Source organism: Girardinichthys multiradiatus, chromosome 17, assembly GCF_021462225.1.
Source record: "Girardinichthys multiradiatus isolate DD_20200921_A chromosome 17, DD_fGirMul_XY1, whole genome shotgun sequence".
Lineage (NCBI taxonomy): Eukaryota > Metazoa > Chordata > Actinopteri > Cyprinodontiformes > Goodeidae > Girardinichthys > Girardinichthys multiradiatus.
In genome coordinates, this window is record NC_061809.1 from 18,571,435 (window position 1) to 18,597,269 (window position 25,835).

The 25,835-nt window shown below is 37.9% G+C and overlaps 2 protein-coding genes across 10 annotated transcripts in view; both read left to right on the top strand.

Moving 5' to 3' along the window:
- col7a1l (collagen type VII alpha 1-like) overlaps positions 1 to 20,143 on the top strand; it is a 146,601-nt gene extending 126,458 nt beyond the window's left edge. For all 9 annotated transcript variants that reach the window (XM_047389958.1, XM_047389959.1, XM_047389957.1 and 6 more), the window contains 14 exons: positions 358 to 429; positions 515 to 550; positions 1,338 to 1,418; positions 2,125 to 2,178; positions 2,271 to 2,324; positions 3,948 to 4,010; positions 4,098 to 4,160; positions 5,925 to 6,041; positions 10,060 to 10,137; positions 11,462 to 11,515; positions 11,603 to 11,651; positions 12,165 to 12,401; positions 17,356 to 17,424; positions 19,607 to 20,143. In XM_047389958.1, the coding sequence (XP_047245914.1) occupies positions 358 to 429; positions 515 to 550; positions 1,338 to 1,418; positions 2,125 to 2,178; positions 2,271 to 2,324; positions 3,948 to 4,010; positions 4,098 to 4,160; positions 5,925 to 6,041; positions 10,060 to 10,137; positions 11,462 to 11,515; positions 11,603 to 11,651; positions 12,165 to 12,401; positions 17,356 to 17,424; positions 19,607 to 19,803 (1,224 nt within the window). In that variant the 3' untranslated portion in view covers positions 19,804 to 20,143. The remainder of the gene's footprint in view (positions 1 to 357; positions 430 to 514; positions 551 to 1,337; positions 1,419 to 2,124; positions 2,179 to 2,270; positions 2,325 to 3,947; positions 4,011 to 4,097; positions 4,161 to 5,924; positions 6,042 to 10,059; positions 10,138 to 11,461; positions 11,516 to 11,602; positions 11,652 to 12,164; positions 12,402 to 17,355; positions 17,425 to 19,606) is intronic.
- Positions 20,144 to 23,459: 3,316 nt separating this feature from the next.
- Positions 23,460 to 25,260, top strand: ucn3l (urocortin 3, like). Its single transcript, XM_047390199.1, has 2 exons — positions 23,460 to 23,681; positions 23,921 to 25,260. Exon 2 carries the CDS (start codon positions 23,931 to 23,933, stop codon positions 24,390 to 24,392), a length of 462 nt encoding a protein of 153 aa, XP_047246155.1. The 5' UTR covers positions 23,460 to 23,681; positions 23,921 to 23,930; the 3' UTR covers positions 24,393 to 25,260.
- The last annotated feature ends 575 nt before the right edge of the window (positions 25,261 to 25,835 follow it).

Genomic DNA, 25,835 nt, shown 5'->3' on the forward strand with positions numbered 1-25,835 from the left:
TTAAAGCTTGGGAAATCTTTTTGTATCCAAATCCGGCTTTAAACTTCTCCACAACAGTATCTCGGACCTGCCTGGTGTGTTCCTTGGTCTTCATGATGCTCTCTGCACTTTGAACAGAACCCTGAGACTATCACAGAGCAGGTGCATTTATACGGAGACTTGATTACACACAGGTGGATTCTATTTATCATCATCAGTCATTTGGGACAACATTGGATCATTCAGAGATCCTCACTGAACTTCTGGAGTGAGTTTGCTGCACTGAAAGTAAAGGCACTGTAAGTCATCTTGTCTATGCCTATAACTGAACTGCTATTTGTCACATAAAATCGAAGCATTTTTCATCAATTTGATCAGGGCCTTAAAGGGGATGCAGGCACTAAAGGTGCACTGGGAAGATTTGGAGCACGAGGACCGGTAGGCCAGAAAGTAAGAATGACATGCAGCAACATGAGATGCAATATGTAATATTATTTGACAGCCCTGTGATAAAGATGGTCACAATTTTCTATAGGGGGAACCTGGAGAGCCGGGGTTGAATGGAGTAATGGTAAAGCAATAGTAATTTCTAAATCTTGAGAGGGTAAAATAAGTAAAATAAGTATTGATCACATCAATGGTTTTCATATTTCTAATAGAGCAAAAATTCACATCGGATGTTGGCAATAACCCAACTAATCCACACAGAAATAAATCGAAGCAAATTAGTCCACTTTAGAATTAATGGGTAAACAATAGAATGACAAAGTGAAGTATTGAACATGCTTTCAGAAATTTATTAAATACTTTTTGGAAAAGCCTTTTATGGTAATGACAACTTAACAGTGCCTGAAGCAACTATTCTTATTCTTTTTTTAGAATGACCTAGTACATTTCTTCATTTATCCTTGTTTCAGTTCCATAAAGTCTGCCTCTACCATATGCTGTAAGACTGCCCACATCATGATGTTCAGTTCTTATTGAATCAACTTTATATTGATTTGCACATAGCAGCAGGACTACTTTCTAAATACTGACAGATTTCAGCTGGTTTCTTGGCTTTCTATGCATTTTTGCCTATCCTTTTCATCGCATATTCAATTGTCATTCCCTGCACCATTACAGATAACAAATGTATGGACTAATTTGTTTTTATTTCTTTGTATTTGTGGATTATTTAGGTTACTAGGATCTAGTGTGAATTTCATGTCAATAGAAATATTAGAAATAGACAAATTTAGAAAAAAGTTGACGTAATCAATACGTATTTTACCCACTGTATTTTATGTTGAATCTAATATTAAGCCTTTAATTGTTAAGCGTTAACATGCAGCAATTCCAATTTGATTCAATTTTAGGGGCGCAATGGAGAGCATGGAAAGGATGGGGACAAAGGGGACAAAGGAGATGTTGGTCTTCAAGGGATGAAGGGCAATCAGGTACCCTGAAACACAACTAGAGTAATAAACCTCATTAAAACGGTTACACTTACACTATCTTGAAATTTATGTTAGGATTTCAAGGTGGTGGCTTAGAATTTGCATTGTTATGTAAATAAGGTTTCATTGAATTTTTAGACCATTTTCCTTGTTTACTTTTGCACTGTCACACCTGGTTTCCTTTTGACTGTTTGCCACCCAGTTATTGTTTTTATTTGTTGGTTTTCACAGTACACAAACCAATTTTCTGTTCTCTATCTGATTCTCACCATTGCTAGCTTGTCCTCTTGCACGTTTGTTTAAATGAATTAATGTCTGTTCTCATCATGTACAGTTTTATTGCTTTGTTTCCTCTTTGTCTGAAACGGTTTGGTAAATCTTGCTAAATCTAGTTTTGTTCAGTCTGCTTGAACATTGTTGAGTTTTGGTGATTATTAAAGAATTTTAAGGGTCCTTGAAATTGTCTCCATGGGATTAGAAATAACATTTTAGCATGCTGAATGGTTAGAATTTTGCAAATGCACAAGTAATGTGTTGGTCATTTTTATACACTGCAGTTCTCTTTACACAAACAAAAGAGTGAGGTGTTTGTCTTACAATTTTAACAAAGTGCATTGCATGGTTTAAAGGTTTGATATAAGCACAGTGTTTTTTGTACGAAAGCTTCTTTTTATTGTTGTGTTTCTGATTCATGGGTTTTTCACAGGGCGATGCGGGAAAACCTGGTTTACCTGGAGAAAGGGGGGAAAGGGGAGAAAAGGTTTTGACATTCTTTCTGTTGTCCAATTTATTATTTCTTTTTTCTGTTCTAGGGTATGATTGAGTTGGCAAATGTGTATCCTTCTTTCACAGGGTTTCAGAGGTTTCTCTGGGCGCACTGGTAATCCTGGCTTAGACGGTGAGAAGGTGAGCCTCATGTTAGACTCTCCTGATATTAAAGATGGTTAATTATGTCATATGAATTCATATCTACAATACCCAGCAAAACTTTTCATGCCACATTTGCCACTACAAATAGAAACTTTATTGTATTTTATTGGGATTGTATGTGATAGAACAAAACATATTAGTGTATAACTTTGCGACAGAAGGAATATGTTTCATAGTTTACCAAGTCTTTCACAAATAAAAATATGAAAAGTGTGCCTTGCATATGTATTTACCCCTCTTTACATTGATATCCCTAAATAAAGTCCAATGTGACTAATGTCCTTAAGAATTAATCTAAATAGCATTTTAATACAGCTATTGTGTAGAGGCGTCAGGGGTTTGTGAGAGAACATTAGTGAAAAAACAGCAACATAAAGACCAAGGAACACATAAGACAGGTAGGCAATAAAGCTATGGGTATGTTTAAAGCAGAGTTAGGTTTTTAACACCTCTTGAAGCCCATTATTCAAAAAAGTAAATAATATAGCTGAACTACAACCCCAGCAAGACTTGGACGTCAGTCAAACATGATAGGCATGGTCAAGGTGAGAATAAATTAGATGCAGCCAAAAGACCTATGGTGAAATGTACAGCTCATTAGACTATTTCAACAAAACAAATCTGGCCTTTATGAAAGATTTTCAATTTGCCACAAGCAGACAACGAGCACCCTGAACATGCCACTCCTATGGTGAAACATGGTAAGTAAGTAAGTAAGTAAAATTTTATTTATATAGCATCTCTCAAGACACAGGTCACAAAGTGCTTCACAACACTAATACAAAATACAATTGGAATAATATATTTATATATGTAAAATAGAAGAAGATAAGATAAAATCAAAAATAAACTAACCAAACGCAAGCCTAAAAACACGAGTTTTTAGCTGTTTTTTAAAAGACACCACCGAATCCGCAGTCCTTATACACAAGGGGATAGAGTTCCAGAGTCGGGGAGCTACTGTTGCAAAAGCTCTATAACCCTTAGTTTTCAGCCTTGTGTGATGTACAGCCAGTAGGACTTTATCGCATGGTGGTGGCAGCATCATGCTGTGGGGATGATGAGTTTTTTCAGCATGGTCAAAGAACCTGGTCCAAGTCAACCCCCTCAAGACAGGAACTGAGGTTTACTTTCCAGCAGGACAATGGCCATAAACATATATCCAGAACTGCAATAGAAATGTTTAGATTAAGGCATCTTCAGGATTTAGAATGGCAAAAACAGTCGAGGTCAAGACCTAAATCAAATTGGAAATTTGTGGCAAAATTTGAATATTAATCTGAGCCATAAGTATTTTGAAAAGAATTGTGAGAGAAACATTTTGCCTACAAATGTACAAAGCTGGTAAACACATGCACCAAAAGACTTGCAGCACTAATTGCAGCAAAGGTGGTTCTGATAAACATTAATTTGGTGGAGCTGAATGCCATATATGGTTTAAAACCGTATGTCTCTTACCTTCAAGGTAACATTATGCACTACGTTTGTCGATTTATCACATCAAATCCCAATAAAATACAGTGGAGTTTGTGGTTGTAACATTACGAAATGCAAAAAAGGTTTTTTTGCAAGGCATTGTATATTTTTTCTACTAAATAGGGAGATCCAGGTGTACCTGGCAGTGCAGGTTTACCAGGACTTAATGGACTCACGGGGCGCAAGGTGAACATACAAATGCACACGTATTTCCATTCATATCTACCAGGGACATATACTCACTCACATTATACAATATGTATAAAATCATAGGGTGATCAAGGAGAAGGTGGGACCAATGGTGGTGACGGTGATCCAGGAGAAAAAGGGGATAAGGTTTGTAAATTGCATGTAATGTCACACTAGATACATATTTATAGTTTTATATAGTATAATGTACAGGTCCTTCTCAAAATATTAGCATATTGTGATAAAGTTCATTATTTTCCATAAAGTAATGATGAAAATTTAACATTCATATATTTTAGATTCATTGCAAACTAACTGAAATATTTCAGGTCTTTTATTGTCTTAATACGGATGATTGTGGCATACAGCTCATGAAAACACAAAATTTCTATCTCACAAAATTAGCATATCATTAAAAGGGTCTCTAAACGAGCTATGAACCTAATCATCTGAATCAACGAGTTAACTCTAAACACCTGCAAAAGATTCCTGAGGCCTTTAAAACTCCCAGCCTGGTTCATCACTCAAAACCCCAATCATGGGTAAGACTGCCGACCTGACTGCTGTCCAGAAGGCCACTATTGACACCCTCAAGCAAGAGGGTAAGACACAGAAAGAAATTTCTGAACGAATAGGCTGTTCCCAGAGTGCTGTATCAAGGCACCTCAGTGGGAAGTCTGTGGGAAGGAAAAAGTGTGGCAGAAAACGCTGCACAACGAGAAGAGGTGACCGGACCCTGAAGAAGATTGTGGAGAAGGGCCGATTCCAGACCTTGGGTGACCTGCGGAAGCAGTGGACTGAGTCTGGAGTAGAAACATCCAGAGCCACCGTGCACAGGCGTGTGCAGGAAATGGGCTACAGGTGCCGCATTCCCCAGGTCAAGCCACTTTTGAACCAGAAACAGCGGCAGAAGCGCCTGACCTGGGCTACAGAGAAGCAGCACTGGACTGTTGCTCAGTGGTCCAAAGTACTTTTTTCGGATGAAAGCAAATTCTGCATGTCATTCGGAAATCAAGGTGCCAGAGTCTGGAGGAAGACTGGGGAGAAGGAAATGCCAAAATGCCAGAAGTCCAGTGTCAAGTACCCACAGTCAGTGATGGTCTGGGGTGCCGTGTCAGCTGCTGGTGTTGGTCCACTGTGTTTTATCAAGGGCAGGGTCAATGCAGCTAGCTATCAGGAGGTTTTGGAGCACTTCATGCTTCCATCTGCTGAAAAGCTTTATGGAGAGGAAGATTTCATTTTTCAGCACGGCCTGGCATCCGCTCACAGTGCCAAAACCACTGGTAAATGGTTTACTGACCATGGTATCACTGTGCTCAATTGGCCTGCCAACTCTCCTGACCTGAACCCCATAGAGAATCTGTGGGATATTGTGAAGAGAACGTTGAGAGACTCAAGACCCAACACTCTGGATGAGCTAAAGGCCGCTATCGAAGCATCCTGGGCCTCCATAAGACCTCAGCAGTGCCACAGGCTGATTGGCTCCATGCCACGCCGCATTGAAGCAGTAATTTCTGCCAAAGGATTCCCGACCAAGTATTGAGTGCATAACTGTACATGATTATTTGAAGGTTGACGTTTTTTGTATTAAAAACACTTTTCTTTTGTTGGTTGGATGAAATAAGCTAATTTTGTGAGATAGGAATTTTGGGTTTTTATGAGCTGTATGCCACAATCATCTGTATTAAGACAATAAAAGACCTGAAATATTTTAGTTAGTGTGCAATGAATCTAAAATATATGAATGTTAAATTTTCATCATGACATTATGGAAAATAATGAACTTTATCACAGTATGCTAATATTTTGAGAAGGACCTGTATTATATTAGTAATGTTGAAGAACAGTATTTTTTTTTCTCAGCTGAACTCAGAAAAAACATCCCACATTAAATGTTTTGCCTAATTTTAGGGTGCTGCGGGTTTCCCAGGGTTTCCAGGCTTCAAGGGGTCATTCGGAACTCCAGGAAGAGATGGAGATGAAGGACCACCAGGACCCCCAGGTCCTCGTGGGGACACGGGGCCTAAGGTACTTAATACCAGTTTCCGATTGTGCCATGGGGCTGCAGGGTTGGGTTTTCATTCATGAAACTGGCACTTTCTAGTAGCAAATTTAAATATAATGTGGCTGAACATACTGTATATGCACCTTCAATGACCGTATATGTTGAGATTTTAATTCTCGCATCAGTAAGACTCTGTCTTCCAGCCTTAGTTGAAACCTTTTTTGTGCCTTTGTATAAAAGCCCCACTTGTGATTCTCATTTTCTAAACCACAATCTTTACCTCAGAGAGAGCATTTTTTTTCTGAAGTCTTGAATTTAGGAATTTGTGACAATGTAAACAACAATGAACTGGAAAAGTAAAAGAAATTAAATAAAAATAAGAGAGTAAATATAGAGTTTGAATGTTTTTGATTGCTAAAATGCATTCTTGCACTGACCCTTTTGTGAGAACATGATGGCATGGTCTCTATAAAAATATTTCTGATTTTCTAAACTGAAATCTCTCTGACTTCTGTCTACAGGAGGTAATGCACTGATTACTAATAACTTGACATAACCACATAATGGTCCTTGTTTTAAGTTCCTGCAAAAGAACCCTTTTTAATTTTGTCGCATTACAACTACAAACATGAATGCTCTTTATTGAGATTTTATGTGATAGAGAAACACAAAGCAATGCTAAATGCGAAGTAGTAGGGGATTGTTGTGTATTTTTATTCAAAGCCCCTGACCCACTTTGAAACCAACTTTCACAGCATTCACAGTTGCAATTCTTTTGTGCAGGTCTCTATTAGTTTTGCACATCAGGGGACAGATTTTTTTGCCTTTTTACCTTGTATGAGAAACACATTGCAATTAAGTTGGGACATTGTGTACAACATAAATAAAAACTATTGCTTTTTGGAAATACTCATTTAAAATTTGATAGTTGCAACATGTTCCAAATAAAAGCTGGGATAGGGCCATGTTTATCACAGTATTGCATCACCTTTCCTTTTAACAATCCTCAATAAGCATTTGGAAACTCAGGACACTAATTGTTGAAGCTTTGTAGGTGGAATACGTTCCCATTCTTGCTTGATGTACAACTTCAGTTGCTCAACAGTCCGGGGTCTCCTTTGTTGTATTTTGCACTTCGTAATGCCCCACACATTTTCCATAGGAAACAGATCTGGACTGCAGACAGGCCAGTCTAGTAACCACGCTCTTTTAATACAAAGCCACGCTGTTGTAACACAGAATGTGTCTTGGCATTGTCTTGCTGAAAGCAGATGGCTGCTCCAAAACCTGTATATACCTTTTAGCATTAATGGTGCCTTCACAGATGTGCAGGTTTCCCATGTCATGGGTTCTAACACACCCCCATACTATCACAGATGCTGGCTTTTAAACTTAGCGCTGATGACAATCTGGATAGTCCTTTTCCTCTTTGTCCCAGAGGACATGACTCAGTAATTTCCTAAAACAATTTGAAATTTGGATTTTTCAAACCACAGCACACTTTTCGACTTTGCGTCAGTCCATCTTAGATGAGCTCAGGCACAAAGAAGCCAGCAGCATTTCTGGGAAGTATGGATTGCACTTTGCATTGTAGAGTTTTAATTTGCACTTGTTGATCTAGCGACAAACTGTGTTAACTGACTATGGTTTACTGAAGTGTTCCTGAGCCCACGTGGTAATATCCGTTTCAGAATGATGTAAGTTTTTCATTTGAGTAATCAAAGGTCACTGGCATTAGGTCTGGACTTTGAAATTCTAACACATGAAAATGCTCTGACTGTTCCATTTTTATCCGGGCATTATGTTTAAAGTTCTAGTATGTTTAAAGTTTATGTTTAAACTTAATAGTTCTGTTCCATTCTTGAGCATTTTACAGCCTCTAATAGATTTTCTTCTATGATTACCTTGTATGTGGCTCCAGTGATCTTCCCATTAACTCTGATCAGCTTCCCTGTCCCTGGTGCAGGAAAGGATCCCCACAGCATGATGCTGCCATCAGCATGACTGACCGTGGGAACAATATTTTCAGGGTCCATTTTCTCCGCACATAGCATTATACAAGTAAAGCTGGTGACATACTACACTATTTTTGCTTGATGTTACCCACAATTCCCAGTTGAGCCAAGTCTACTTCTGTCTACACTAGTCGCACTTAGTCAGCCGGACAGGTTGGCACAAAATTTGTTATGGTGAGATAGGACAAAGACCAGACTCTCCAAGTGAAAGGGAAATGACCCAACCTTAGTTGCAGTCAAACAGAAGCGTTAGAATTATTTTAGGTGGATCAGGATACAGTATGGTAATGTGAACTGATTACCAACTAAACTCCATCCTGTGTTGCTGGCAGTCAATGAAATAGAGACGCTGGGACATGGCAACAGCTGTGAGACGACTTTTTTTTTTCTTTACTTGTAACTATACAGCATTATGAACATAAATATACAACTGGGTATAGTACAAATTATAACCTAACTAATTACAATATGTAGTGATTAAAAACGAAACAAAAAAACAACACATAGACACTCCAATATTTAAGACTAAAAACAGTAAATAATAAAAGGCCTTAGTGAAACAAATCAACTCATTCATACACTGAACATAAAGGTTATGAGCCTTATTTACAAAGGACAAAGTCAACACTATCCAAATCACACTCTTGTGACAATTTTCATGAGAGTTTGATGCACTCAGTTGGCTTTAGTTGATCTGATAAATACTTTACTCTGGGACCTAGTAGCAGGAAGTTCTTAAGTGTGTGATTCCCTAGTCTTTGTCATGAAACAAAAAACAGTCTTAGTGTAAACACCTAGTCTTTTAAAAATCTGTGATGAGTGAATTGTCGTGTAATGTGTCTCAGGCTTTAGTCGGATAATCTGACTAAAGTACTTTGTTTCACACATTCTCAGTGTTCCCACCATGGCTTGTGGCAATCTGCAAACAGGATTCTTTATAACTTCCCTTTAATGGTTTTCTTCTTGCCACTCCTCCATAAAGCCCAGATTTGTAGATACCCAACCAGTTGTCTTGCTGACAAATCCTCCAACTTGACCACCAATGTTTTCCTTGCCCAGACTGTTAGTTCAGGTAGACGACCATGTCTTGGTAATTTTGCAGTTGTGCTATACTCTTTTCATTTTCTGCAACTTGGTGATTTGTGAAACCAATTGGTTGCAATGGATATTATTTAAGTGTATGAGAGTAAAGGGGGATGATTACATACACACACCATTTCTAGGGTATCAATGAGTTTGTAACACACTGTATGTCTGGGACTAGCATACTTGATTTGTTTCTTAGTAGCAGCATTGTAAATTGACAACACAAAAAATTGAATAAATTGCTTGAACGGTAAGTTATTAAACTGTGTGGTTAAATTAAAGGGTTTAGGAAATAGATAATGTGAGTACAGAGTTAATATCAAGAATAATGTTATCTAATGAAATTTTCAGGTGCATATTCTTAAATGTTTACTCATGACTAGTCAAAGGAAATTGTAAAGTCTGCCTAAAAAACAGTCCAACAAAGTATTATTGGAATATTGTGGCCAAACAGACTGTCTTTCAAATATTCTTATTCCCAACAAAATTTCTCCACTTCATGTAAAATCCCAACAGGGGTGGACTGAATATGTGTCACGATGATGGGGACGAGCAGAGCTTGATTACAGTCATCATCGTGCCTTCGTGAGAGAACGACAGCATGTGCTCTGAGTGCTGGGGCTCTGAAGACAGCGGAGACATGTCCCAAATTAACACATACACATGCACACACACACACACTGAGGTCTATTCTTGTCTGCAGCCTTCAAGTAATATCTTACTCAATTACATCCTTTCAGCAACAATTACCGGACTTTCCATGTTAACAGAGAGTGGCTTGAAAGTACTAATGAGGATATTCCAAGGATGCACCTATCAGATCTGTCTTTCATAGTGTGTAAAAGTGATGCATTTGACGGGTTGTAATACCATTGTTTTTGCTTGCAGGGAGGTGTTGTTTTAAAAGATATGTTTTCTTCTCTGTACTTTTGTTAAACAGGGTGAGAGGGGCAGGAGAGGCAAATCGAAGCCATGTCAGAGGGGGGTCCCAGGAACCCAAGGACTACGAGGAGAAACTGTGAGATTTATAGTTGAACACTTCCTTATTCTTTGCTTATGCCAGTGGTTCAGACCCAGCTTTGGGCAATATTCCGCATGGGCTCTAGAGATGCCTTTTAAAAAGTGAAATAAAAAAATAAAACATTCTCCGGTGATTGCAAATAACTTTTGTTTTTCTATTTTACAAAAAGTCTTCATACATTTTAAAAATTAGCAGTGCGTTTATGATAGCTGTTCATGTTGTTGATAGAACATTGTTTTAATTGATGTATGTGCAGTGCTTTTATACTTAGCTAGTGGTAGTAGAGGTCATAAGTATCTCCTGCTATTTTGTGATTTAGTAGCTGGAATGATTGTAAACATCTATTCTACGTAGATATTTCATACTTCATATCAATTCTTTATTCTGACACTTCACAAACTTAGATAATTCAGAACAACAACTGAGTTATACTGTGTTGTATTTCTAAGAGGTATTTGAAATTTGTTCAAATTCAGTGGCTAATTGTCATAATTAAGAAAATTCCCATTTGTCTAGACCTCTGTGACATGTAAAGTCACGATTACTCTATTTCTCATCTTGTCACATATGTCGACAAAAAAATACCAACTTCCCTGGCAGGTAGGGCAGTTCCAGTATTCTGTATCCTGAGCTGAGTGAATCTTTTCAATTCAATTCAATTCAATTCAATTCAATTTTATTTATATAGCGCCAATTCACAACACATGTGAATGTGCTCTTCATCATAAGAGTCAGAGCTCCTGCCTACCCTAGCATGAGATGACTGGTTCATTGCTCTCACATTAATGTACATAAATATTCTTTGCAAGAGCAGTGCATAAATAATGAGATAGAGGGTTTAAAATTTACTGGGTGCTACTTCATCTGGACTGACTAAGTTACCTTTTTCCATGATGTCCTTGTCCCATTTTTTTACAAAGCTTAATATTTGTTTGACCACCTCGGGCTAAAAGTTCAGTGCTGTATAGCACAGTGTATGATCACCCTCCAGTGGTCACGTCATTATTATTAGCTGTATAAATCAGAAAATAGAGTCAAATCTCCTGCAGTGTAAGTCACTTCAAGCTCTCAGTATCCAGGCAGGCACACAGACAGAGCATCTGCAATAATCTTGTAGGACGAGATTAAATAATTGTATTAACTGGTTAAAGCTAGGACATTTGTGTTTAGTATTATGAAATATAACATTGGCATCTATGCAGAGGATATGTGATTTGTCCAAGTTGCGATGCTCATTCCACTGAATTTTTTGACATGTCCAAAACAGCCGTGAAAGGTTGGCTTAAGTTTAGGTGATGAGCAGCTGTTTTATTTCCACTAGGGTACAGAGGGTATGGAAGGAGCAAAAGGGGAAAAGGGAGAGCCTGGACTATCAGTATGTCAACTGAATATTTCCATTCATAAATGTTTTAAACCGTTCTGAAAAACTGGCATCTGAAATGCTGTATTTCTCTGTGTGAAGGCTGAAGAAGTGAAGGAGCTCGTCAACCAGGAGGTGTTAGAAAAGTGTGGTAAGAGGTTGCAGGGTTTTGAAGACATATTTTATCAATTTACTTTTCTCTGCTTTTTGTCCAAAACTGAATAAACATGTTCTTTCAGGGATGCCTGCATATTCTGACAATGTCTTTGCGTGTATGTTGTACGCGTGTGGCTTTTTTGCTGTCAAGCTCCTGTGGCAGCAATATGGCACCCCTGTGTGTTGAGCCATCTGTTATGTTCTCTCAGAGGAACACACACCATGGTGCCAGTAACAGTAAAGCCATTCACAAACACGAGACTACAATTAGGAGGGACACCTCCTCAAAACATTTGCTGGATGTAAAAGACACACAAAGTCTAATATTTTATTGTCAACTTGTGTGTTATACACACATTTTTCTATACAACATGTTTAGAGATGTTCAGGTAAAAAAAAATTGTTAACATGCAAATTAAATTCAAAAACTTTTTTCAGTTTTGTATGTTTTTTTTCTTTTTTAGGTGTATAAATTCTGCATTTTATTTCTGTGTTTGGGTTTTTGCAGGGCTGGAATACAAATTCATGGTGAAGTCTGTGGATCCAGATGCATCATATATTGCTGGGACCAAAACTACCAGTAAGCTAAAAGACTTAGCAATAGCCATCCCGACTGCTAATGAACATCAAGAAGAACGGATGCAACATAATATTCAAAAAGAAGAATCTAACACCAACATGAAAAAAATGACAAGTCCTTCTCCCCTGAATCTTGAAGAAGCTAGGACCTCACTAAACCACACTGGTAAGAAAAAGCTGCAACACAAATGTCAGCAGATTTGCACCCCCTGGCCAAGCACACAGATTGCTCAGCGACAGTGTGACCAAATGTGGGACTAAATGAGCACACAACTCAAACTTATGTGAAGCAGCTGTGTGGTGGACATTTAAAACGTCCCCTCTGTGGTTCCTTTTCCATCTGAGATTTTGTAGCAAATTGTATCATTAGTGCGCTCTGACGTGTTCTGATAACGGAAAATACTTATTAAATGTAGTTCTTCTTGAAACAGTTGGAAAAGGGATGCAGGCCGGCAGAGCAGAGAGGAGCAAATTGAAATATTTAATAGATGAACACAAAAATTCATTATAAAGTATAGTATAGTATAGAGTATAAAGTAATTTTAAAAACAGTCGGCAATACTGGCTACAGCAAAAGCCCCCCAAAAAAAAGCACAATTATCTGACAAAGGACTGAAGGGTAATAGCAGTTTCTTGCAAAAGTATTCATATTGCTTAGAACTTTTTCAAATCTTGTGGATTTACAGCTGTAACTCATCTGTTGATCAACCCACTGCTACCAATTTAGTCTTCACTCCTCCCACCACACAGTGCCTTTCAGAAGCACAACTTTTTCACTTCTTATCACAACTCAACCACAACGTTTAATGTAGGTTTTAGGGATGTGATAAAACCATGTATTACTTTTGTTTGTACTTCATAATTATGTGCTTGTGTTGGTCTGTCACATAAAATCTCAGTTGAACAAACTGAAGTGTGTGACTGGTGATAAAATTTGAAAAGTTCTACTTTTGCATGGCATTGAATGATGGGAAGAGTGATGATTGGTTTGGTAACAGGTGACTTAGTTAACAGATGAGTTACAGCGTGAGGGAAGTGGGATACTGAAGCCCTGAGGGAAACGAACTGGAGGAATGGCTGGACAAAACGAGCAGCACAAAGTAAAGAGGGACCGGAGGGGTGTGCTACACAGTGAGTTAAGGACTCACTGTGTAGGACTTTGATTGTGTTTTTTGTCTAAAACTTTAAACAGAGATATTGATATGGACAAGAGAAGAATGCTTTAAATAGTCCTTAGTTGGGAGAAGGGGTAAACGAGTCTGTAAATGTGTGTGAAGGGAACCTGACTTCAGTCTCAGTGAATCAAATCGAATCAGGAAGCAAGCAGGTAGTGTGAACGTATTACCAACCCAAACAGTGGAAAATAGAGGGATGGAACACATCAGCTGTGAGGCATTTTTTTTCTTTGAAAACATTATTTGTAAATATACAATATTATCACCATAAATGCTAAACGACATTGGACATAAAACAAGCTATTAATAAAGTAATATTCTGTCAGTCTCAGATTGAGCATAACACATAAAAAAACATTAAAAAAGTTAAAAAGAGGGTAGACACTTGTAAACATTAGAATGAAATAAGTGGAAATTTCTTCAGCCAAAAGCTCTTAGCTTTTAATTTTAAAGATAAGATGTTTTAGTTCTGGCTGTTGCAGTTTTTCTTCTGCTGGGAATCTGTTAGTGTAAACAAACTAAAGGAAAAATAGAAATGATTTGTGGTTAAAACTGTAATCCAGGTGGGATGTTAATTATCATAAAAGCTAAAAGAAAAAATAAATGTGACAGAATTTTTCTTAATAGCATTAGGCCAATAAAATGCTGTTTACATTAAATTTTAAATGCTGGACGCTATCTGGCTTTTAGGGTAGCCTTTGATTTTCCATATTTTATTTGAAACTAAAGCCTTTATAAATATGTAAATATTGATAAAAAAAAATATTTAATCTGTCTGACACAAAGTTTTGTCTGATTTTGTTTTTTTTTTCTGTCTTGGGTGTGTAGAAAAAGACTTGGAGAAAAGCAGCACTTACTTAGCTTCGCAGTTTTGATTGAATCCTTTCATTATAATAGTCCAAATGTAAAGTTGTGCTACTAGAGAGTCTGTTTATGATTGAGGGCACTTGAGGGACCAAAGCAAACTAGAACGTAATTGTGAAAGGAAAATAAAATAATGCATGGTTTTCAATTTTTCTTTTACGGTCGATACAATAAATCTGACAAATGTGCCTAGCAGTTGGATTTGGCCCCCTTTACACTTATGCCCTTAATTGAAATGCACTGCAAATAATGCCTTCAGGGGTCATCTGATTAGAAAATTAGAGTTCACTTATGTGTAATTTAATCTCATAAATGGAGCTTTCCATAAAGGCCTCAGAGGAACATTAGTGAGCAAATAGCATCATGAAGTACAAAAAACACAACAGAAAGGTCAGGGATCAAGTTGTCCAGAACCTCAAAGCAGGCTTTGATCATCTTACAAAGAACTGTTCAAATCCTACTTGAAGGACATGGACTTTTTTGTATCAGTAGGTAACTTTACATCAGAAACCACAAAAATCAAATGTGACGTTCCCCAAGGATCCATCTTAGGGCCCCTCCTATTCAATATCTACATGCTCCCCTTAACTCAGATTTTAAAAAACAACAACGTAAGTTATCATAACTATGCAGACGACACACAGCTATACGTTACGATGTCACCAGGTGACCATGAACCCATTCAAGCGCTGGGTAAATGCTTAGAAGAAATCAATGCATGGATGGGCCAAAATTTTCATCAGCTGAATCAAAACAAAACTAAGGTAATGATCTTTGGACCAAAGGAAGAGCGTTTAAAAGTTAGCACACAGCTTCAGTTAATACAGCTAGAAACCACCAGTCAGGCTCGAAACCTGGTTGTAGTGATGGACTCAGACCTGAACCTTCAGAGGCACATAAAGACAGTAACAAGGTCGGCCTTCTATCACCTAAAGAACATCTCCAGGATTAAAGGACTAATGTCTCAGCAGGACCTTGAAAAAGTAATTCATGCGTTCATCTTTAGTAGAATTGATTACTGCAACGGTGTCTTCACAGGTCTGCCTAAAAAGTCAATCAGACAGCTGCAGTTGATCCAGAACGCTGCTGCCCACATCCTCACTAGAACTAAGAAAGTGGAGCACATTTCCCCGGTTCTAAAGTCCTTACACTGGCTCCCTGTAGCTCAGAGAATAGACTTTAAAATACTTCTGTTAGTCTATAAATCACTGAATGGCTTAGCACCAAAATACATTACAGACTTGTTGTCCGTGTATCAACCACCCAGACCTCTCAGGTCTTCAAGCTCAAATCTACTCTGCTTACCCAGAACCAGAACCAAACATGGAGAAGCAGCTTTTAGTTCTTATGCTCCAATAATCTGTAATAAACTCCCAGAAAACTGTAAAAGCACCAAAACCCTAAGTTGCTTTAAATCAAGATTAAAAACCTATTTGTTTAGAATGGCCTTTGACTGTGCCATCTAAACATTATTAGTTATGTTTTCAATCCAATTTTCCTTTCATTTTCTTATCCATCATTCTATTCTCTTTATTTATTTATTAATTACCTCTGTTGTTTGATTTTCTGTATCATTGTAATGTTTTTCCGTATGTACAGCGCCGTATCATTTGCAGTATATTTGCAGTATCATTGGTTCAAGTCCCTAAAAGCATCTTTTTTGCATTTCATAATCCCCCTCTAATCCTAAATATTCATCTCTGAACTGGCAATAACTCAAACACAGGTGCAAGACATGCAATAAAGAATTACATTTTTAACATAACGAGTGACTAGATTGCTGAAGTTACTTTTAAATTAAGGTTCCACTAATGTAAACATACAGTTTTTACCATCGAGTCACACTCGATGGAGCTAATTAGTGAACAACAGCCAGAAATCACCTTCTGCTTTAGGCAAAAACTAACAGACATCAATGTGCACTTATAGGATTATATTCACATTGATAGATGTTCAACATTTAATACATTCGACCAATATGTTCATGGTAGTTTGGAGATAATAAAAGAAATGCATAAAAACTGCTATTTTGTTGTTTGTTCCCATTGTTCTTTCTTTGTTTTACAGATAAATTAACTTACAGCAATGAAATCACCTCACTTGGGCAAAATCTTGACCTGAGTCTCACCTGTGTGACTGCAGTGATTCAAGGGTTTAAAATCATCCAGTGCAAAATAAATAAGTAAATAAAATAAATAAAGGGCTGCACGGTGGCGCAGTTGGTAGCACTGTTGCCTTGCAGCAAGAAGCTCCTGGGTTCGATTCCCGGCCGGGGGTCTTTCTGCATGGAGTTTGCATGTTCTCCCCGTGCAAGCGTGGGTTCTCACCGGGTACTCCGGCTTCCTCCCACAGTCCAAAGACATGCCAGTTAGGTTAATTGGTCACTCTAAATTGCCCTTAGGTGTATGAATGAGTGTGTGCATGGTTGTTTGTGTGTTGCCCTGCGATGGACTGGCGACCTGTCCAGGGTGTACCCCGCCTCTCGCCCATAGACTGCTGGAGATAGGCACCAGCTCCCCCGTGACCCACTATGGAATAAGCGGTAGAAAATGACTGACTGACTGACAGTGCAAAATAAAACCAGTGTAATGCTTGGGCTGAGGTCAAGGCCATTTTTGAGAAGTGAATTTTATTTTTTGTTGTACTTGCACTTTAATGAGTGAGTTGTTTTAATGTAATAAAACAAAATTTTAAACCACCTCCTAACAATTGATTTTGAAATCTTCACTTTGTGAATATAATAAATGCATAAATTAGTGAGGTTTTGTTCCCCTCGGTGCTACAACCTTCACCGTTGTCTTTTTAGTTTTTTTTCAACAATTTGAATGCTTGTTATGATGTTTGAAGGTTTCTTCAAAAGCATAAATGTTAGCTGTGTTCCCCCCAGAAAGGTTAAAGTTTAAAGTTTGCATAACAAAGTTGAAAAATAAATGAAAGGACGCTCCATGACACCCTCATACGGCATTCAAATGAGTTCAAAATGCCGCTGGCACTCATTAGGTAGAGTGGTTATGTGGTAGTCTTTGATGGTCGAGTTCAGCGCAATGTTCAACTTCTGATTAAATGTATTTCTGACTTTAGATTCCCATAAGGGATGGGCTGTGAAGTCAAGAGAGAGGAAGAGGAGGGTATCTGGTACTATAGATGCTGGTGAGTGGCCGAGACGATCATTTTTCTTCCCATTTTTACTATTTTCCTTGATTATTTGCTTAGGTTTTTTGTCTTTTTTCCCTCTTTAACCCTTTTTATAAATAAAAAATAAATTGAAACAGTTGACATAATTATGCTCTGTAGCCATGCTTTAATGTATATGTCATTTTATTCGAAATAGCTCTGACCTACATACAGAGAACACTCAGGAGAAGAAAGTAAAATAAAGACTGTTTTATTGAAAAAAACATAAACAGGAACGAAACTGACGAGAATCTCACTGTAGGGAGAGAAGTGAAGAGAATGGATGAGTACAGGTAATGAAAGGAATAAACGAAACTAAAAATAAATGATTAACAAGATGCAGAGATCAGCTTACTGGGTAATGGTGGTCAGGTTGCCAGGGGCAATGAGTTTCAGGATCCAGGTCTTAGGCAGGAATATCCGTAGAGAGTTCACTTGGTGCTGTTCAGTGTGAGCTTGGAGCAAAGGTATTAGTTCGATGTGCGGTGGCTTACGTTGGAGGGTGGACAGGGTACGCTTGTGGCTTGGCTCAGGAGACGTAGAGAGCAGGAAAGCTGCCAGCTTGATGCGAATCCAAGCGAAGACAGAAGATAGGATATGCACTCCTCAAAACGTAGACAGGCTTGATCATCCAGAATAGCTTCCAAAAACGAAGTCAGAAACTCAGTGACATAGATCCAAAGCATAGGCTTTCAAAATCTGCAGAAGAACAAAAACAAAGTTAATCAAAGGTCGAAGAATGAAGCATAGACTTGACCAGACACACCTGAGAGATCCAGCACCACCTGAGAATGAGCACATGTAGCAAAAAACACAAACACACACAAACCTGGATCCTGACAGTATATATGCTATATGCAGTATATATGCTATTTCTATGTTTTAATATTATGTATCGGAACCTAAAAATAATTTTCTACTTCTTAACTCTTAATTTTGAGTAACTACAACCACAAATAATACAAACATGACACATGTGACATAGTGTGAAAACTTCTTGAACAGAAACAAATCTAACATAATTTAATACCTTACAGATCAGCAGCAATCGCTTGTTTTATGGCCTCTTTCTTATGTTAATTTCTATAAAAAGCATTAGGTGTGTAATTAGTTTTTAATAGATTGCTTCCAATTAGCTCATTTAATCGATAATGACACAATCATCTGGGATTGTATTTACTTCATTATAAGCCTGAACCTTCTGAACATTTTTATCTCCCTAATATGCCGATTAATTGTAATAATCACTTAAAATATGACAAAGATATGTTGTTAAAAGATTTTAAAATATGTTGGTACCCCTTGTAAAGATCTGTAAAAAGTCCTACAATAGATGCATCTTTTGTTGCAGTGGTGCAATTCAACCTTTAATTCAAGTACATTTATCCAGTGGGGGATGACACTCCCATATTAGAATCAATATATATTTTTATCAAAAACATATTGGACAATGGTGACCTGATTCAAATACCTGGGGCAGACATGCCAGCTGATCTCACCCAAGGAACCAGGTTCCTCAGGAAACTAACAGATCTATCTTTCCCAGTCTCACACCGGCTACACTCTGTGAGTGGCTCATGATGCTGAAGTTAGTGTCTGATTTGGCACTTTAGAAACAGCTATAGAGTCTTGACTCTATAAAAACTTTCGTTTAATTTAAATTTATAATAGTAACAATTTCATCATCCTGTCGAAACTTGCATCCAAGCAATCCGTTGTGATTACGAATATTAATATTAAGATGTTGACTTTGATTCATTACATTGTGCAGCTCTACTGATGCCTGCCTTCCTTCTTTCCTCCCTTAGTTTTTGATATTTTCAAGGTATTTATAGCCTGCCCACTGTAGTACTATATCTTCCTTCATAGTGAATATGAGTATTTTATTTTTTAAATGTGTCATATAGAACTGAGAAATATTTACATGTAAAATGTATTGGAACTCTACTAACTAATGCAATAACATGTCTTTCAGCTCTTTACCTAGTAAATGTGTCTGTCTGTATGCGTTCAAATATACAAATATTTCCATTACAATATGGAAATCAGGTAAATGTGGTTTAAATGTAATTATATGGCACTATTTCTGGACCATTCAAGTAACTGTTGCAAATCCCCCCTTTTTCTCCTTTACCCTACCTCTTCTTGACCTCCATAGGGCTTTCAGTGACAGATCGCTGTTTGCTGCCAATGTCAGAAGGAGCTTGTTCGGACTATGCTCTGGTGTGGTATTTCCATGACCGGTCAGGGGAATGCAGGCCTTTTGTATACGGCGGCTGTGGTGGCAACCAAAACCGATTCACATCTAGACAGGAGTGCAAGAGTCTATGTGGGATGAAGGGTAGAGCTACGTAAATTCAGTCAAATCTGATGGAGGATCTACCTTCAGACAGCTGATGCAGTGACGACAATTCAGCTTTGACAAGGTGTCAGTCCATCAGTGTGGTTTTACTGTAGATACTGTTTTTTTTTTCTGCATTTCTTTTATTTATAACTTTTGTGTTGTTTCGCGGCTTTTACCTGTGGCCTGAATAAAGATTTTTTTTATGTGAGCAACAGTATGTTAAAGTCTGTACTTTTTCTTTACTCATGTCATTTGTTTTATGGGTGAAACTGGCATTCATTGAGCTTTTTAATGTGATTTTAATTAATGCTACTGAAAAAATAAAACTGCTTTTATGTTTGTGATTTTACAGCACCTGGTTCCATCCTTACCTATTACTGTTTATCATAGTCACCTTTCTTATGACGTACACGATGCAATCCGCAAAAATACGAGGCTGGTGGCTGATCTCCTGCTGCCACTGTCATCACCGCATATGTTTGTTTGGTGGGGGGTTTAGTGGGTCAGGCTGGGAGCCAGATGAAAGGCCAACAGGGGCCCAACAAATCTACATCAGACAGTCTCAGCTGTAGCAGGGGATTCCTGCAGGGTCACTCATGTGGGGGTGGCTCACAATAACCGGGACCTTTTCCCTTTTTAAAAACACACATTAGGTCATGTTGGGCAGGCAGAGATTCTAAAGAGGGAGTTGAGACATAAGTCTTATGACAACATTCCTGTGAATTGTCTGATTGGAAGGCTCTTCAGGAATCATACTCACGCTAACAGAAATTGTTTACATAAGCAATCTTCCTCGGGCTTCCTTCATGGTAGTCACGATTCTGCACCATGATGTGCTTCCACATATCAAGATGCTTTACAGATCTCCAACATACAGTGCCTTGCAAAATTATTCATATCACTTACATTTTGTCACATTTTGTCACCTCTGTCACAACCGTATATTATGGGGATTTTAGATGACAGACCAATGCATGGTCACACATAACTCTGAAGTGGAAATAAGTTGAGTTCTTTCGAACTTTTTAAGGAATAAAAACCTGTAAAGCATTGCATGCATTTCGTAATTGGCCACTATTACAGAAGCAAGTGTTTTAGGCAGGTCTCTACCAGCTTTGCACATCTGAAAGTTTGATCCATTCTTCCTTGTAAACTAGCCCAAACTCAGTCAGTTTGAATGAAGAGCATCTGTGAACAGCAATTTTCAACTCTAATAGATTCTCAGTTGTATTAAGGTCTGCACATTGACTAGGTCATTCTTTTCTCTTCTATGAGTGTGCTTTGATCTGAAACATTTCATTGCAGCTTCTATGAGATCATTTGCCAGGACTTAATCCTTCTTTCCATAAACTTTAACCAGATTCCCTGTCCCTGCGAAAGAAAAGCAACCCCTCAGCATGATGGCGCCATCAACCATGTTCCTTTAAGGGGTTGATTTCAGGTAGATGTGGAAAAAAGTAAGAGTCCATGTTATACAGGAACAATTTATTTCACTCTCGTATAGAATTGTAATGCAGAAATGGTTTAATAATGCCCAAGAGGGCCCTGCAAATCAGTTTTGGAGTTCAACTGTAGGGAAGCAGGAGTGGGAGGACACTTGTTAAGTCTCCCATCACAGTATGTGATTGCTCAAGCTGTGAATGCCTCTTAGTAATGAAGGTGAATAAAGTTAATAAGTAGAGGAAGATTCAACATGGCTTTGTTTCAGTCTTTGCTATAATGGGTTCTGGTCATTTTGAGATGTCTGTACACTCAAAAAAAAAAAAAAACCCTGATAGGAACACCTTCCCTGCTGATTAGTCCTGACAAGTAACTGGTCTAAAATCCAACTTTTCAAATAATCATTAGGTAAAGACTTAGAGATAATAACCAGTAACTCTGCTCTTGCTCTTAAAACAGTTTCAAAGTTTTTTTTTTTTTTTTTTGTATCTCTTGAAGTCGATATCAAGTTAAACTCTTGGATTCACTTCTCTTAGAAAATCTTTGCTGAAAAATATTTAAAAACAAACAGTGTGGTTAAAGTAAAGTAGGAGAGTAATTAAAACCTTATACTGTATCACAAAACATTGAAATAAGTTTCTTCTCTCAACAGTTGTTTTTGTTGTTTGCTTTACTTTTAAAGACCAAATAATTTTTATAAAATTCTCACATATCCATCACCCACCAACAAGTTTCTCTTGATTTTGCCTTCAAAGTGCCATTCATCCATGTTTTATCAAAGAACAATTGTATACATTGCTATCTCTGCGTTGTCTCGATGTCTTTTGCTTTTGTTACATTTCTTTGAGTCCCTTCAGTTTGAATTCATAAATTAATTAAAAACCGATTTCTCAGATGGTAATAAATGATTGAATTACATATAATTTTAATATAAAGATTTATAATCAAATGGGACATTTGATAATTGATCTTTAAGATCAAATGGGACATTAAAAACTAGCATTTCTTCCCAACTTGAGCAGCAGGAAAAAGTGCCACACAGGAATCTTCGCACCCCTTTGAACATCCTGTTACAGCCACCAACTCTGTTTTTTGTCGGGATTTCATGTGATGCATAAACATAAAGTGGTGCATAATTGTGAAGTATTAGGAAAATTATACATGGTTTCAATGGCCTTTACAAAAAAATCCTAAAAGTGTGGCTTACACTTGTATTCAGCCACCCTTTATTCAGTTCTTTGAACAAAATCCTTTTACTGCAGTTACAAGAACAGCACTGTTATGGTAGTATGCAGATATGCTTTGGTCCAAACCATTCTATTGTAGCTCTGGCTTAATCCTATTTAGGGCTGTTCACTCTGTGCACGATGAACCTTCTTCTCAGTCTCAAGTCTTTTGTAGCCTTTAAAAGTTTTTTTTTTCAGAATTACCCTTTATGGAGCTGTAGGTCTCACTCCATCAACCAGGACCAGCTTTCCAGTCACTGTTGAAGAAAAGTATAAAGTGTCAGCTGCCACTGCCATGTTTTACTGTGAGGATGATGTGTTCGAGGTAATGTGTAGTTTCATTTTTTTCTGTCAAGCATATTGTTTTTTCTTTACATCAAAATGTTTCTGCCTCTGAATGGTTTTTGTGTCACCTATGGCCTGTAGCAAACTGCAAACAGGATTTGTGGCATGCACAACTAGTGGTTGTCCTTTCAACAGATTGAACATTCTGAGCCTTGAATCTCTGAGTCAGCCCCAGAGTTACCACATAGGTTTCTCAGGTGCTTCTCTGGTTCATGTTTGCTTTCTCTGGCCTGTCATTTTAGGCAGGCAGCCGTACACAGCAGCTGGATTTATGCTGTTACAAACACTTGGAATCTTTAACAGACTTAGTGGAGGCAGATACAAAAGCACGCCACACTTTCAATAAAAAAAATATATATATTTTGTTCAACAATTATGCACTACTTTGTGTTTGTCTCTTACATAAGTTGCCAATAAAAACTGTTTGACACCTGTTGCTATAACGTAGCAAAATTTGGCAGAGTTCAAATGGAGCTCTCCTTGGTGCTGAAAGGTTTGAAGATTTGCAATTCCAGTCAGTTGTTCTTAGTCGTGATGATTCCGGTTCATAAAAAGGAGATTGCAACTTTTTTTTTATAGTTTTTTTTTTTTCCACCACTACATCACTGCATGACGACCAATGAGACAGCTAGGTGAAAAACCAAAATGTCAAAGGGATGACGTTGTTGCTGGCGTAAGGCTGCAGTTTGAATTCTCCTACTAAACGAATGCAGTGGGAATGGACAAGGAAGACACTCTGCCGGGCAGACAGCACTGTTAACCTCCGAACATTGTCAGGATTTGAAGTAAGAACTTCACAGGACGATTTCTGGCTGTTGGCTTCTCGTTTCAGGCTGGTTCCAAACCCAAAGAGTATTCTTTATCTTAGGACAAGAGAGGTAAAGACATGTTTTTTGTTTGTTTTTTGCCTGGTTGTATATTTTTGTTATGACTTATTTCTCCTCTTCATATCAAGCCTAAAATAAAATGTTACATTTCAAGTCTTACTCGCACCAAAAGAGGAAAAGTGAGTTGTTTCTCTACGAATGTATGTTTGGTGTGTTAATTAGAAGTAGAGAAATAGTTATTTTCACTCTCATTTGCCTCCCTTGCCTTTTTTCTTTTGTTTTTGTCTCAGAGGACACAGCATGCTATCGTCCCTGAAGACCCTGCTGCTGCTCTCCGTCCTGTGCGCACCGACCTCCAGCCTGTGCCTGCGCCTCTACCGGAGCCGCTCCGACCTCCTCTGCAACGACCACATGTCTTTGGGAGCTCGAAGTGAAGAGAGCGAGCCGGGCTACTCCCCCGTAGACGCCTGGGCTTCCCTCCTGCAGTCCGCGGATTATCTCTCCTCGTCCTCCTCGGCAGAGTCCAGTCGGGAAAAAAGGACTTTAAGTCCCGCAAACTACCGCTTCATGAGTCGGACGAAGCTCAGAGGGCAGATGCTTCGCAATAACATCAAAACTGACCGAAGGAGTAGACTGACCCTGTCCCTGGACGTCCCGACCAACATCATGAACGTCCTCTTTGACGTGGCCAAAGCCAAGAACCTGCGCGCAAAAGCGGCTGAGAACGCGCGGCTCCTGGCGCATATTGGACGAAGGAAATGAGAAAACGCGGACAAACTTTGATTCTGCACAGAGCAATGACTAAATGTAATAAATAACGTATTTTTCATTGAATAAATAACAATTTGTTTCTCCACAGCAGCGTTAAACGTCCACTCTAACAGGTGAAACCATGTTATAATTGCAAAGACCTCATGATGTCTGTGAGTTTGTGAGCATTTTGTTTGCTGTACAAATCAAAGCACTGCGAGAAACCGGCCTGTTCTATAGCATAAGAAATCACATTAAAAGATGGCTCAATTTTGTTTTAAAATGCATCTTTAAATTCCTCCAACATTTGGTCTAATATGGTACATCAGTCAAAAATTGACCATTTGATATAGATATTTACCTCTTAAATACAGTAAATTTTTGCTTTTACGATGAAGACGTTTCATTGGCTTGAGACGCATGAATAAATTGTGAATCTTGCAGATGTGTGAAGTACTGTTTTTATATAGTACTACATAAAGTCACATGATTTGCGTGGTAACTGTCTTAATTCCAGACAAAATACTAGTCTATATATTTTTTTCTTTGTTCCTATTTTTTATTTTATTTTATTTTTATGTTTTTTAGCTTTAGAATAAATATTGAAATGTGGAGGATTTTGTCCATAAATTTAGTGGTATTAGGGAGAGCATATTTGTGTATCTTTGCTAATTTCTTTTTTGTTTTAATGATTCCTTTTACTGAAATTTCACACAAAACATCACTAACATTGGCAAAAACAGCTCATTGACAATAAAATACTGTACAAATCCCCTGCAAAGTTCATAAATACAGTAAAATGCAAATGCATGTGAATGTATGTTGTCATCAGATGTCTCTTATTTTTCTACTTTCCAATAAAGGATTATTTTTCCTTAAATAAAGCAGATGTAACTACATACAACTGCCTCTTTCCATACAATTATAAAGGGCTAGATACATAACATATTCTCCCACAGTTAAAAATCATGGCTGTTAGGTTAATTGATTACTCTAAACTTGTCCTTAGTTGTGAATGTGTGCTTGCACAGTTGTTGGTCCGGTGTGTCTCTTTTGGGTAATGATGGACTGGAAATCTGTCAAGGGTGTACCCCCACCTCCAGCTCAATAATCGCTGAAAATAAGCAGAGACCCTCCAAGGATAAGCAGAAATAACAACACAGGGATTCTCTGAAAATACGTCTTCACTGTTTATAAAACCAGGGCCTCGCTGTTTTGCAAGGGATACATATGCAGTACTCTGTGTCTAAAAATTACTATAATAACTATGAATGCTTGGCAATACTGAGTTGCCATAATTTACTTAAAGCAGTCCGTATTAGTAATGACGCTATAGATTTTGACCACTAGATGGAACTAAAATATATATTTGTCAAAAGCTTCTGCTCAAATCTTACTTTTATATTTGAAAAAAAAAAAACACATTTACCAGTATTTCATATTATCGCGTTTTAA

Bases quoted from the DNA above. Each gene is read 5' to 3' on its own strand.
- ucn3l (XM_047390199.1), top strand. From the start codon at position 23,931: ATGCTATCGTCCCTGAAGACCCTGCTGCTGCTCTCCGTCCTGTGCGCA.